This window comes from Balaenoptera borealis (assembly GCF_965194805.1).
Source record: "Balaenoptera borealis genome assembly, chromosome: 1".
Classification (NCBI taxonomy): Eukaryota; Metazoa; Chordata; class Mammalia; order Artiodactyla; family Balaenopteridae; genus Balaenoptera; species Balaenoptera borealis.
In genome coordinates, this window is record NC_138860.1 from 175,902,287 (window position 1) to 175,915,064 (window position 12,778).

The 12,778-nt window shown below is 49.5% G+C and overlaps 1 protein-coding gene across 1 annotated transcript; it reads left to right on the top strand.

Moving 5' to 3' along the window:
- Nucleotides 1-9,330: 9,330 nt before the first annotated feature.
- ID3 (inhibitor of DNA binding 3) lies at nt 9,331-10,958 on the top strand. Its single transcript, XM_082392319.1, has 3 exons — nt 9,331-9,718; nt 9,833-9,915; nt 10,466-10,958. The coding sequence occupies exons 1-2, from the start codon at nt 9,419-9,421 to the stop codon at nt 9,890-9,892; spliced, it is 360 nt and encodes a 119-aa protein (XP_082248445.1). The 5' UTR covers nt 9,331-9,418; the 3' UTR covers nt 9,893-9,915; nt 10,466-10,958.
- The last annotated feature ends 1,820 nt before the right edge of the window (nt 10,959-12,778 follow it).

The window sequence follows — 12,778 nt, forward strand, 5'->3', positions numbered from 1 at the left end:
CTAGTATTAATAGAGGTCTTAATAGAATCAGCTGTAGTGCTAGAAACCACAGTACTGCTGCCTCCTTCCCTGAAAAGAAAGTGGATCTCCAAGAGGCAGTCACTCTGCAGTATTAATGCCCACATCCTATATGCTCTTAGCCTGGCATTCAAGGCTCTCCACACCCCCACCTCCATCTACCTGTCCAATCTTGGCCAGCATTCACTTTACCCTCTAGCTTCTGCCCAGCCAAGCTGATCAGCACCTCTGCTCATACCATTCTCTGCCCTCTCCCCCCTGCCTTCCTCCTGCCTTCTCTTTGAGTATTAAAATCCCACTTGGCTTTCAAGACTCAACTCAGGTGTCCTTTCCTCTCCAAGGTCTATCTTGACTTTCTAACTAAGTAGACCAGTGCTGTCTACGGGCTGTTGAACACCTGAAATGTGGCTAGTCTGAACTAAGGTGTGCTGAATTATAAAATATACACCAGATTTTGAGGGCTTAGTATGAAAATAATATAAAATTAATAGTTTTTTTGTATTAATTACATGTTCAAATAGTATTTGGGGTATATGGGTTAGGTAAAATACATTATTGAAATTAATTTCACTTGTTCTCACTTTTTAAAAATGTAGCTTCTAGAAAACCTTAAATTACACATGTGGCTCACGTCTGCGGCTAAAGTCTAGTTCTACTGGACAGCATTGGTAAAGAGCATCAACATCCTAACAGCTGCTATTTATTGAGCACCTAATTTCTTACACTGTTGTATCTGTTATCTGACATAATGCTCAGCGCAATCTTGTGGGGTTGATATTATGAATATCTCCTTTTTACAGATAAGGATACAGAGGGAGGGCGTGACCTCCCCCAAAGTCACACAGCTGGACACTAGCAGACTCAGGATTCAAATCCAAGTTGTCTGCCTCCAAAGCCCATAGTCTTCCATCGAATTTTGCTGCACAGACTACTAAAGCACCAAGGGCTTTGGGGGTCTCCTGGGGTGCCTTTGGCTGGAATTAGAACAGCTCTGCATGGTAATGAATCATGCTAATCAGAAACTCTGACTGAATGCTTGCCTTTCATAAATACAAAATGAGAAAGCAGATTAATTAATATAAACAATGCATTTGGAATAAATCAGATCTTGGGATCTGTGGGTGTAGTAAAAGGTGGAAGACCACTGATCTAAATATCTCATTTGGCAGGTGGGGAACCTGATGCCCAAAAAGGAGAAGATTTGTCCAGGGTTGTCAGCGAGTGGGAGAGCCAAATGCAAAAGCCCGGTTTCTAGGCTCCCAGGCTGTGTCTTGCATGTACCTCACTGTCTTTACATGGAAGGCCCCTGCCCCCAGCCACCTGGAAGCCTTTTGTCTTGAAGCAGCCCCCTTCCTCTCCCAAGTCTGTCCCAAAGACTAGAGAGGAGGGGGCCAGGAGACCCAACCCATTTCCCATCAGGGTCCCAAGGCCACCATCCGGTCCTGGGCCAGGAATTCCTTTCACAGACTGAATTAAACTGAGCCGAAAATAATGCTGAACCCTTGGAAGCCTCCAAGAGCTCCTATTCCTACTCCACCTGGGTCCAGCAGGCCAGGCCTCCCCAAATCTCCTCTCTGCCATCTTCTGGGCTCCCCCAGACTTCCCCTGCCAGCTCCCATCTCCACTCACACGTGTGTAGGGAGAGGGATGTATAAACAGACTGCCCACATCCCTGTTCCCTCTTCCCAGCCTCTCCAAACAGGCAGGAGAAAGGGCGACCAGAGACGTACTAAACCCAGCACCATTCCTATGAGCCAACCCAGGAGGGACCTAGCCAGAGGCACAGAGAAGGAGCCGCCAAGAAACAGAGAAACAGGGACACAAAGGGGCAGAGAGTGTGTCCAAGACAAAGAGAAGAGAAAGGATGGATGTTTAGATCAAGAGAAAGGCACGGAGCGAGAGACGAAGAGACGAGAAATAAGAAAAAGTGAAAAAGGAGGCGGAGATTAAAAAGGGACGCCTGAAAAGGAAAATTAGAATAAGGGAAAGTAGAGAGAAGATAGAGAAACTAGAATTTGAGGGAGAGATCGAAGGAGCAGGGGCGCGATGGGGGAGAGTAGGAGGGGGGACAAGGAGAGCGCGAGGGGAGACGCGCAGCGATCTGAGGTGCCCTGGCCGCGGGGGTCCCGGGGGGCGGGCCCTCCTCCCGGCGCCTCTCCCCGCCGCGGCGGTCCGAGCAGCCACATTCCTCCGGGTTTCCCACACACTTGCCATCAAAGAGCCCCAAAGCCCCGGCTTTTCCCGCGCCCCTCCCCCACCAGGGCCGGAGAAACTATTTTTCACCCCCTCCTGGTCTTTAATCTGTTGTGGGGAAAGAAAGCGGCTTTTGTTGGGCAAGGGGCTGCGCGGAGGGCCGGGCGGGGGCGCCGGCGATTGTGTGTCCCGCAGCTGCGCGCCTGGGGCCGCCGGGGTGGGGCCTACGGGGCCCGGGGCCGGAGCGCGGGCGCGGAGGGCCCGGAGGTCGAGCCGGGCAGGGGTGGGGCGCAGGGGCGCGGGCGCGGGCGCGGACGGCCTGGGCAGGACGACGGGCCGGAGTGGGGGCAGCTGGGTCGCGGGGTGCGGGCGGGAGGGTCGCAGGGGCTGAGGGGGTGGAGAAAAAGGCCACCCGGGCGCGCAAGCCCATTGTCCTCTTGGCCGTGTTCTGCACCAGGGCCGGAGATTGGGGGAAGATGGACACTCGTTGAAAGGGCAGATGGGGAGAAGGCTGCACACCCGGAGGAGGTCGTATACTCAGGCAGGGGGCCACGAGAACTCTGGGAGACACACCACACATTTAAGCAACAATCAGGGAGACACACACACACACACACACACACACACTCTCACTCTCACCAGGGACACAGACACACAACCCTCAGGAAGGGTCCCACAGCCAGAGAGAGGCCAACAACACACAGGGAGGAACACACATTCAGAGAACAACCCACTTACTCAGACACACACACACACACACACACACACACACAGCCTAACGCCATAAAGCTCTGTTGAACAAAATGGTTTTCCGATATGAATTTCCTTCTCCTTCCAACCCCAATTTCTCCTTAAGACAGGCCCCCATTCTCCAGCATTTGCTTCCTTTCTCCCTCCAGTTGGTAGCCTGGCTCATGCTTCAAAGCACAAGCTCTGGACTCAGGCAACCCTGCTCTGCCTCCCAACAGCTGTGTGACCTTGGGCAAGTCACCTCACCACTCTGAGCTTCAATCCATACGAGAGTTGAGAGAGATAATATAAAGATGCCTGACTCGTTGTTGGCACTTGGCAAAAGTTATCCCTTATGAGCCTGCTGATGCGTAGGCTGCTGTAATGATGACAGTCAAGGGCGGCTTTGGCCGGCAGGAGGCTCTCTCTGAGCTGCAGCCTCTGCCTCTGCTTTCTGGCACCCCTGCATTTCCACCTCAGTGCCCCATTGGGCGTGGGGGAGACTTTTCCTCTCTGACAGGGTCAGCTCTCTCTGCAGGCGGGATCCCTCCCTTACCTACCCTCGCAGCTTTTGAACTGCTGCTGGGATCTAGGCCAACACAAGACAATATCTGAGCAGGGTGAATGTTGCTTTTCAAGGCCTTTTTTTTTTGCCTTCATCTTTTCTTGCCTTGGATTCCATCATCTTTCTAAAGCCTTTCCTGAACCCCATTAGTGGGAGCCCAAATCCAACTGTCAGCCTCTGTCTGCGACAAAGAACATCCCCTAAGTGGTCTCCCAAAAGTGATTACTGGGGTGGAACTTAATTCAGTACATCTTTACTAATTGCCCACTCTGTGCCAGGCACTGTGAGGGATACTGAGACCAGGAAGACAGATATGACATGATTACAAAGCAGGTGAGCTATAAGCCCCATATGGTGGTTGGAAGTGTTCAATGAAACCATGAATGAAAGTGCTTTGGAAATAGCAAAACCTCTGCAACATATTCTTTGCCTTTTGCTATTTGTTAAATCAGAGTTAAACTCCTACATAACTTACTGATGCTCTCCAAAGTCTAGAAGTTCCAAACTTTTCTTAACAGGGAAATGAGGTTGTCCCTGTCTGTCCTCATTAGCCTAGAAATGCTAGGGTGAGGAAACTAGTCCTTGTGTGTCTAGGCGCTGTGTGCAGTTTGAATGTTTGTCTCCATCCTTGTATGCATCAATGTTTGAGTCACAGGCTTGAGTTCAAATTTTGATTATTGTAGTTTTGTGCCTGCTAGCTCTGTGGACAGATCTCTTTGACCTCAGTACCTTTGTCACGATATCTACCCCCAAAGACTCTAGAGAAGATTATATAAGACAGAATTTATAAAGCAGCAGCACAAGATAGGTTCTCAGAAAACAAACTCTCTTCCTACTTTCCTGTGGTTGTCCACCCACACACACCCCAGATGCCAAGCCAGCCCCTGGACATCCCATGGTCACTGCCTACCTGCTGACATAAGGGGTTAGTTAACTTCAGGGTGGTATGGCTGGACCAAGCTAGGCTGGCTTTGGGTTGAAAGAAGGAGAGAGGGAGGAAACTCAACTCCCAAGTTGACTCCTAAAAACAGGAGTAGTCAGCCTGCACTTTGTTTAAGAATAAACATCCCTGAAAGCATGGACAGGAAGGTTTTTTAGGGGGGAAAAAAAGCTTCACATTTCCAAGAAATTTCCAATGCTCTCTGAGTCTCTCTACTTAGAAGACATTTCCTAATACCTTAGTGTCTGTCTTCCAACCTAATGCATGCCCCCCCTTGCTTTTCTCTATACGGTGGAATAAAACCCTCTCAGGTCCAAACTACCTTCCTAGGAGGTCCCTTGAAAGGGCAGAAGGAAAAGCATAAACACAGAAGGATAGAAGTTTTGAGACAGGCAGACCTGGGTGCAAATCTTGGATCTGCAACTTATTAGCATGATGACCGTGGGCAAGCACATTAACCTCTCTGAGCCTCAGTCTCCTGGTGCGTAAAATGGGTCAATGAGATAATGTATGAGAAGGCAAGTGGGACTTGGCAAATAGTTAAGATTCAATGAAGGATGATGATGATGGTGGTGGCGGTGGCAGTGGCGGCACCAAGTCCTTTGAACTGTAGAGTAGCTCATCTTGGAGGCCCCTGAAATCCCCATTCCTATAAGGACTCATGCCTTAGATCCAGATGTTCCATAGTCCCCTTCGCAGTATTTCACATGTTCCTGAGACCAGACTCAGCAGGAACCATTAAGCTCGCTTGGTACCACCTATCTCACTCACCAGGGGCTACATCACATCATAGCACATGAAAATAACTAATTGGTTCCTACGGCACTTTCCATCCCTTGTCCTCTTGATCCTCCCAGCTGTAAATAAGGTCGGTGGATATTATTTTTCACCCCATTTTACAAGGAGACAACTGAGGCAGAGGGAAGAATAAGTAGTCCATCCAAGGGTTTGAGCCTTGATTCTGAATTCCCCATGCTCTTCTTGTATCACATGAGTCTCAAGCAGTAGTTTGAGGTCTAGCCTTGCTTGGGGGAGGAGAAGGGGTATGTTCTAAGTGTATGGCTGGGACGTCCTCCGCACACCTTTACATGTACTTTGTGAGCAAACAGGTACGCATTAAAAAATGCAGCATCTGGGGATGTCCTGAGACTACAGCAGACCACCCTAATGCTAAGGAGAGTTAGAGGGCAGAATGGACAGGAAGCCAAATGAGGGGGAGGTCTGGGTCCTGACTACAGGTCAGCAACTGACATCCAGAGTAACCTTGGGCAAGATTTGGAAGTTCCCTTGATCCCCACTTTCAACATTAATGGCAAAAAATAGAAAGGTAGACAAATAGATAGAAGCTCAGTTTAGGCAAAAAGACATCTGCAATTCTCATCATCATTACTTTGGCTTTGAAATCGACAGCTCAGAGACCCCCGACCACTTTTCAAAATTTTAAAGAAAAAGCAGTATAACTTAATAGTTCTGCCAACTCTTAAAAAAATCAGAGAGCACAACACTGACTTTTTTTTCCTTTTCTTCTTTTTTTTTTTTTTTTTTTTTTATTTTGGCAAAGAAAGATTCAGTTCCTGGAAATGCTTACAAAATGATTCCTGACACTGGGAGGAGATAGTTAAAAAAAGAAGAAGACGAAAACTTATAAACATATATAGATAAAGGCAAAAGGTGGCAAGAAAGAGAATAAACAAAAGAAAGAAAAGAAAGAACTAAAAGAGATAGAAGGAAAAAAGACTTTAAAGGGCCCCAATTCAAGGAACGTTATCAAGTTCTCAGCATCTGCAATTCACAAGCCGCTTGCGGGTCGGGGCGGCGCAGACCCCTCCCCTTTCTCGGGTGTCGGACGCTCATTGGTGGGGACGGCAGTCGCCGGCCGGTGACTGCCCGAGGAAAGGTTGCCTGGGACACGCATCCCTGTGTGAACGCATGACGTCCCACCCTGGCGCCAGGCTGTCTGGGGCTGAGTCTTAGATCAACACAGCTGTGGGACCGGGACCCACAGCTGGGCAAAGGAGCGGATTCCTCAACAAAAAATAGGATTGTGAGAAAAGTTCTGAAACAAAAACAGCGCAGACAAAAGCCTTAATGACATCCTTTCATAAAAATAAAAAATGCAAGAGGGGGGAAAAAGCTGGTAAAAGGAGCAGAACTGGGAACAGAAAGTTCAGAGGCATTTGGAATAAGAGACTGAGGCCCCACCACCGCTAAACAAGTTGCAGAAGGCCTGAGCTAGCCCTCCAGTCCGCTGTTGGGAAAAAGAAGTCTTTTGGGCTCAAACTTTATTCAGTGTTCTCAACCGTAACCCATTTCTTTCAGAATTAGAATCTTACATTGGAGAGTACCCTTAGAAGTCATTTGTTCCTCCCTCCCTCAATTTTACAGAAAATGAAGCCCAGGAAGGAAAGAACTTCTTCCAAGGCCACATTGCAAGTTACTGACATGACCAGGACAGAATTCTGCTTGCTGATCCCGGCATCCCTCTCCTGCCTATGTCACCCAGCTCATGGGCATTTCAGCCTGAAAGCATCTGGGGAGATAATGTGAAGGTGCTTTGCAAATGGCTGCACAAGCCTGAGGCAGCAGTGGGTAGTAATGGGGGAGGGAAAAGGAGAGAGAGGAATCTGTGTGGTCCTGTGAACTGAGCACAGACCACTCAACCGGCCACTTGCTGGGTCCTCGGGCACCAAGGAGACTAATGGATGTGAGGGAGAGAGTATGTCAAGCGCCTTGCAGAGAAGAGACGTTTAGTAATTATTTGTTGAAGGAATGAGGTAGGTCTAGTTAGCTCCATTTTATAAACTGGAAAATTGAGGCACAGAGGTGACTTACCCAAAGTTCACATTATTAGTAAAAAAGGATGGGAATTTGAACATAAATCTGCGTAGCTCTGAAGGCCATGATATTTTCCAGAACCTGGGCTTGACTATTTTTCACAAACCACAGAAGTCTGCGTGACAGAAAAGTGTTTTCTATTTGGTCATTCAGGAGTCCGCATAGCCACCATATTCCCTTCCCAAGACCAAATAGCTGGCATGCTCTTCACTTGACATCTGTAGCCTATATAGACTGATCTGTCCATTCATGGGATATTTTCTTATACCAAAGAGGCTGTCCTGGAAAACATTTATATTTCAGGAAGAAGTCTTTCGACTCTTTCTTGGGACACAGAGTCCTGTGGTATGACAGCAAAGAACAAGGATTCAGGGCTGGCTCTACCATTACTTGTGGTGTGACCTTGGAAATATTTTATAACTCCTTTCTGTACCCTTTACCATCCCACACCTGCCTGTCCAAATTTCATAAAGCATTAGGCTTCTAGAGCTGGAAAGGATTTTAAATAATCACTTAGCACCATTTCCCCATTTTGTTCACAAGGCAACTAAGGCCAAGGTACCTGGTCTTGTTCAAGATCACATGACAAATTATTGGGAAGGCTGGTATGTTCAATCTAGGACTCCTAATTCCCAGTCCAGTGTCCTTTTTACTATGACTATTTTGAGACTGTCCTAGCTCTGAGCTCCCATTGTCCTGTTAATCAGTGCCACATACTATAGAACTCTTAATTGTTTCCTGTGTTAATCTTGTCTCCCCAAATTGTGAGATTCTTGAGAGCAGGAGCCACTGTTTTATGTGAAGCGACTCCATAAATATTTACCAACTGACTGATTAAGGAAGCAACCATTGGGGGATCCCACCTGGCCAGTTCCATGATGGAAACCAGCATTCTGAGGCTGCAGATTCCCAAAAGTCCTTGGAAATGACAAGATGACAAGCAAAGAATACTGAATGCAATGTCCCGTTGCGATACGGGGCTTACTTGCCTGTCCCGTGGTCCCTTTCCTGGGCTCTCAGATAGAGCTGGTGCCATTTCAGCAAGGCTAAGAATAATCCAGTCCAGGTGGCCTGCCCTTCCATAGCAGAGGGATAGACAATAGTGATGAAATTACCAAACTATTGTTTTCCGCATAGAGGTGTGTGGAGAATGGGGGAAGGGAGAAGTGAGAGTTAAAAGAGATTTGCTGACCTAACGGGAGCTCCTAAAAAGGTTATTTAGAAATCATCCCTTCTGCACCCCAATTCAAAACCCTGTCCAAAATTCTAATCAAACTCGCTTCCAAAATATAACTGGGCATATATTTGGCTCCTTATGGAGTGCATGGGGCCCGAGAATGGGAGCTCTCTTCCTTCTCCATGCAAAAAGCACGATTCAGGCTGCTTTCTTCTTTTTTTTTTTTCTTTCCCCCTGTTGCTCAAATAAATAGTGTTCTTTGCTCAAACCCCCTTCCCCTCCTCCTTCTGCAATCTCAGCGCCTAGCCCAAATCTGTTTTCTTCATTGTAACCTCAGCTTCACCGCAATTAATTTTTTTCCCCTCTGGTCACAAGATAATTCCTGACGCCAGTGAGTCTGGAGGTCAGACGAACAGCAAATTGGGGAACAAGGCGGCACTAATTCCTTACAAGTTTCCCTTGAAAAATCTTTTGCTTACCAAAAAAAAAAAAAGCTTCTTTGCTGTTCGGGGATTTACGACCTCGGAGGACTGTGAGTTCGAAGTTCGAACCAGTGTTGGGCTGTGGGTGGACTGGCAGGGGGCAGGGGAGCTCTCTAAGATCTGGGGCGCTGCCAGGAAAAGGCAAATTCTTAAAGTTAATGGTTTTAAGAGATTTTTTAAATCCTTTCTGGCAAAGAGGCCCGCCTCTCCTCTGTATCAGCGCTTCCTCATTCTTTGAATCCGCGGCTCCGCGGTATTCGGCGTCAGACCCGCCAGAGGAAGCCTGTTTGCAATTTACCCGGGCTGTGAACGCCCAGGGTCGACGGAGGCGGGGCCAAGGCGGGCTGTTTTGCATAAAGGGGCGTGTCTTCCAGGCGGGCTCTATAACTGCGGACCTCCGTGAGAGCGCGCGTTGCTAGCTGCTCAAGAGATTCTTTGGGTTTTTGGTTCTTTCGGCACTTCCAACCTCATTCCTCAATATGAAGGCGCTGAGCCCGGTTCGCGGCTGCTACGAGGCGGTGTGCTGCCTGTCGGAACGCAGCCTGGCCATCGCGCGGGGCCGCGGCAAGAGCCCGGCAGCTGAGGAGCCGCTGAGCCTGCTTGACGACATGAACCACTGCTACTCGCGTCTGCGGGAACTGGTACCCGGAGTCCCGCGAGGCACTCAGCTTAGCCAGGTGGAAATCCTGCAGCGCGTCATCGACTACATCCTCGACCTGCAGGTGGTTCTGGCCGAGCCCGCTCCTGGACCCCCAGACGGCCCGCATCTTCCCATCCAGGTGCGCGTGGGCGTGCTTGGAGCAGGGGCGGGGCTGAGCTCCAGGGCTGGGATGCTGCGGGACCCCTAGAACTTCCTAGCGCCGTGCGTAACTCTCCCGTTTTCCTTCTCTAAGACAGCCGAGCTTGCTCCGGAACTTGTGATCTCCAACGACCAAAGGAGCTTCTGCCACTGACCTGGACGTCCTGGTGCCGCCAGGTGAGTATACACGCCTTCTCCCGGGGGCGGGGAAGAGGGGCAGCTGGTGCTTAAACGGCAAATCCTGGAGTTGGTAGGCCTTTTAAGGGATTCCCGCGCTCCCTTGGTTTAGGGAAACCGAGTCCAGAGAGGTGAAAGTGACTTGACCGTGGTCACATCAAATGAATGACGGAACCAATTCCCATCCAGTGTTCGTTTCAACCTTAAACACACGGTGTCCCTGCCTTCCCTAGTGGCCAAAGACGCGAGAAAGGCGCGGGTCCGACTAAATAAAATAGCCAGTCTGTTTGTAGCTTGGAGTCCTTAAAGGATCCGTGTTTTCCTCAGTCCCCTCCCAGCTAGTGTTAATTCCAAGAGGGAGGGATGGTGCAAGCTCCGCCTGTGGTCCTTTGGCGCCAACTGGGTGGGGGCAGCGAGGGGCGCGGAGTTATCAGCTGGAGGGTAGAGACCAAGTTTCCTCCTTGGCGCCGGCCAGTCTGCGGCCGGCCCCCGCCTCGGCGCGCTCGGCGGAAACTGACGGCTCCCTGGTCTTCTTTCCTCCCCCGCCCAGAACGCAGGTGTTGGCGCCCGTTCCGCCTGGGACCCGGGACCCTCTACGGCCGGAAGCCCGAGGGCATGGATGGGCCCCAACCTCGCCCTGCCCACTTGACTTCCCCAAACCCCTGCCTCGAGGCTGGACCTGCGCCCGGGAGCGAAGGACTGTGAACTTGGGTGGCCTAAAGAGCCAGAGCTAGCTCTGGGCACCAGCTGGGCAACCTCCCCCAGCCCTCACCCCACCCCCAAGTTTAAAGACTGTCTTTCAGTGTGTGGAGGTGTATGGGGGGCGGGGCTGGCTGCTCTCCAAACTCTGGCAAGGCAGCGGTAGAGCTGGTCTTCTGGTCTCCTTGGAGAAAGGCTCTGTTGCCCTGATTATGAACTCTATAATAGAGTATTTAGCTTTTGTACCTTTTTTGCAGGAAGGTGACTTTCTGTAACCATGCGATGTATATTAAACTTTTTATAAAAGTTAACATTTTGCATAATAAACGGTTTTTAAACACTTATGTAATTTGATTCCTTAAGTGCTAACACTCTTTCTCACAAGACTGAATTTAGGGGGACTAAATGTCTTGGAGCTTGGGAAAAGCAAACTTGCTTATTATTCCCTTAAAAGAGAGATGGGAGAATACCCAGCTAAGGCTGGGGAGGGGGGGGAGCCCCACATCCATTGGGTGCAAAGAAGAGCCTTGTCCTGTCTCATTTAACAAGTGAGGGAAGACTGGAGAAGGGAAGTGACTGGCGCAAGCTCACCCAGCAAGTTGGGGGCTCAGGATAGAAATCGGGTCTCCTGAGTCTCAGTTCTTAGGTACTTTGAGAGCTGTTTTGCTAACTAGCAGATGGCTGTCCTCTTCAATGCCATTAATTATTCATGATGTCTTTCTAGCAGAGGATGTGGAAGAGAAGCCTCACCTGGTGCCCAGGCAGGGTTGGTGGTTGATAGACCCATTTCAGAATTGAATAAATGGATCATTGGGCTTGGTTTCATTTCCCTCTTCACATTCTGTTTTAATTTTCTCTTGGGCTTTCAAAGTTGGAGAAAATAGGAGAGGGGTCTCTTCCTTCAAATCCTCAGCCACTCTGATCAGAAGGATTTTGGTGCTGGTTGGGAAATATGGGAACAAATCCCTCTACCACCAGGTAGTTGAAGACTCTGAGCCTAGACTGGGAATTTGAGGAAGAGTCCCTACAGCCCTTATTTCTGGTATATCCTTCTCATAACATCTCCATTGGGAGCCTATTCTGTAAGCATCTTTAGCTTTATTTCAGAAATGGACAAATTGAGGCTCATGGGTAATGGGTTGGAGCCAGGTTCACACAACCCCTGGAGAGGCAGAGATGGGATTTTAACCTTAACTGCAGTGACTGTGATTGTAGTGGACAGGAGCAGGGTCTGAGACCGGCTATTCCAGGGAGCCAGGCCTGAGAGGCAGAGGGCAAGACCCCCAAACCATGCCATCCTCCTTTGCCCCCACCTGGCATTTCCCCAGGTGGGTTCTACCAGGCACCTGGCCTCACTAGATTCCTGTTTATGATATGATCTCATATGTGTGTTGGCCACTGGCATGAGTTACTTCAATATTTCATAACAAACAGGTCACGTCATCACCCACCTTCATGCCTTAACCCTGGTGAGCTTTCAGGGGCGAACAGGGGCACGTGGAGAGGAGGCAACCTTTGTCTCTGCAAACCACCCTCCTAGCTGACCAGTGTTCTTAACCTGTTTCCTGGTCTTCTCAGATGATCTGATGTAAGGTATGAATGCTCTCTTCAGAAGATACACACACACAAACACACACACTTTGCAGAGCAATAGCATACCTCCAATGCCCTGGGAAGCCCTCAGACCCCATGTGAGGAACTCTTACTTCAAACCAAGTAAGCACAAGACCTAGGCTGGGTCTACCTTGGATCATTTGTTCCGTGTCCCCTGCTGGCTCTGGAGTCAGCCACACAAGGGTGCAAATCCTTGTCTGCCACATACTAGCAGTTTGACTGCAAGCTAGCAACTGCGTCTATTCAGCCTCAGTTTCCACATCTGTATGAGACTGCTGATATTGAGAAAAGAGTTCTGAGGCACCCGGCCCCACATTACACCATTAATTGCAGTAAAGCCAGGCACTCAACGTCCTGTGCCCTTTCTGCCACAGTATGCTGCTTCCTGCTCGGAAGTTGCGGGACTGTGGAAGGCTAGGAAGAGCTGAATCGCTCATCTGCCATGTGCGCTTGAGCAAGACATCTCACCTCTCCAAGCCTCTCTCCTCCCTTGCTCAGCAGCTGGTGGTTCTTGTACTGCTGCCTCCCTGGACAGAGATAATGGTGGGAA

Coding starts and splice junctions, on each gene's coding strand:
- ID3 (XM_082392319.1), top strand. CDS start 9,419: ATGAAGGCGCTGAGCCCGGTTCGCGGCTGCTACGAGGCGGTGTGCTGC. Junction 9,719..9,832: donor GCCCGCATCTTCCCATCCAG/GTGCGCGTGGGC, acceptor TCCTTCTCTAAG/ACAGCCGAGCTTGCTCCGGA.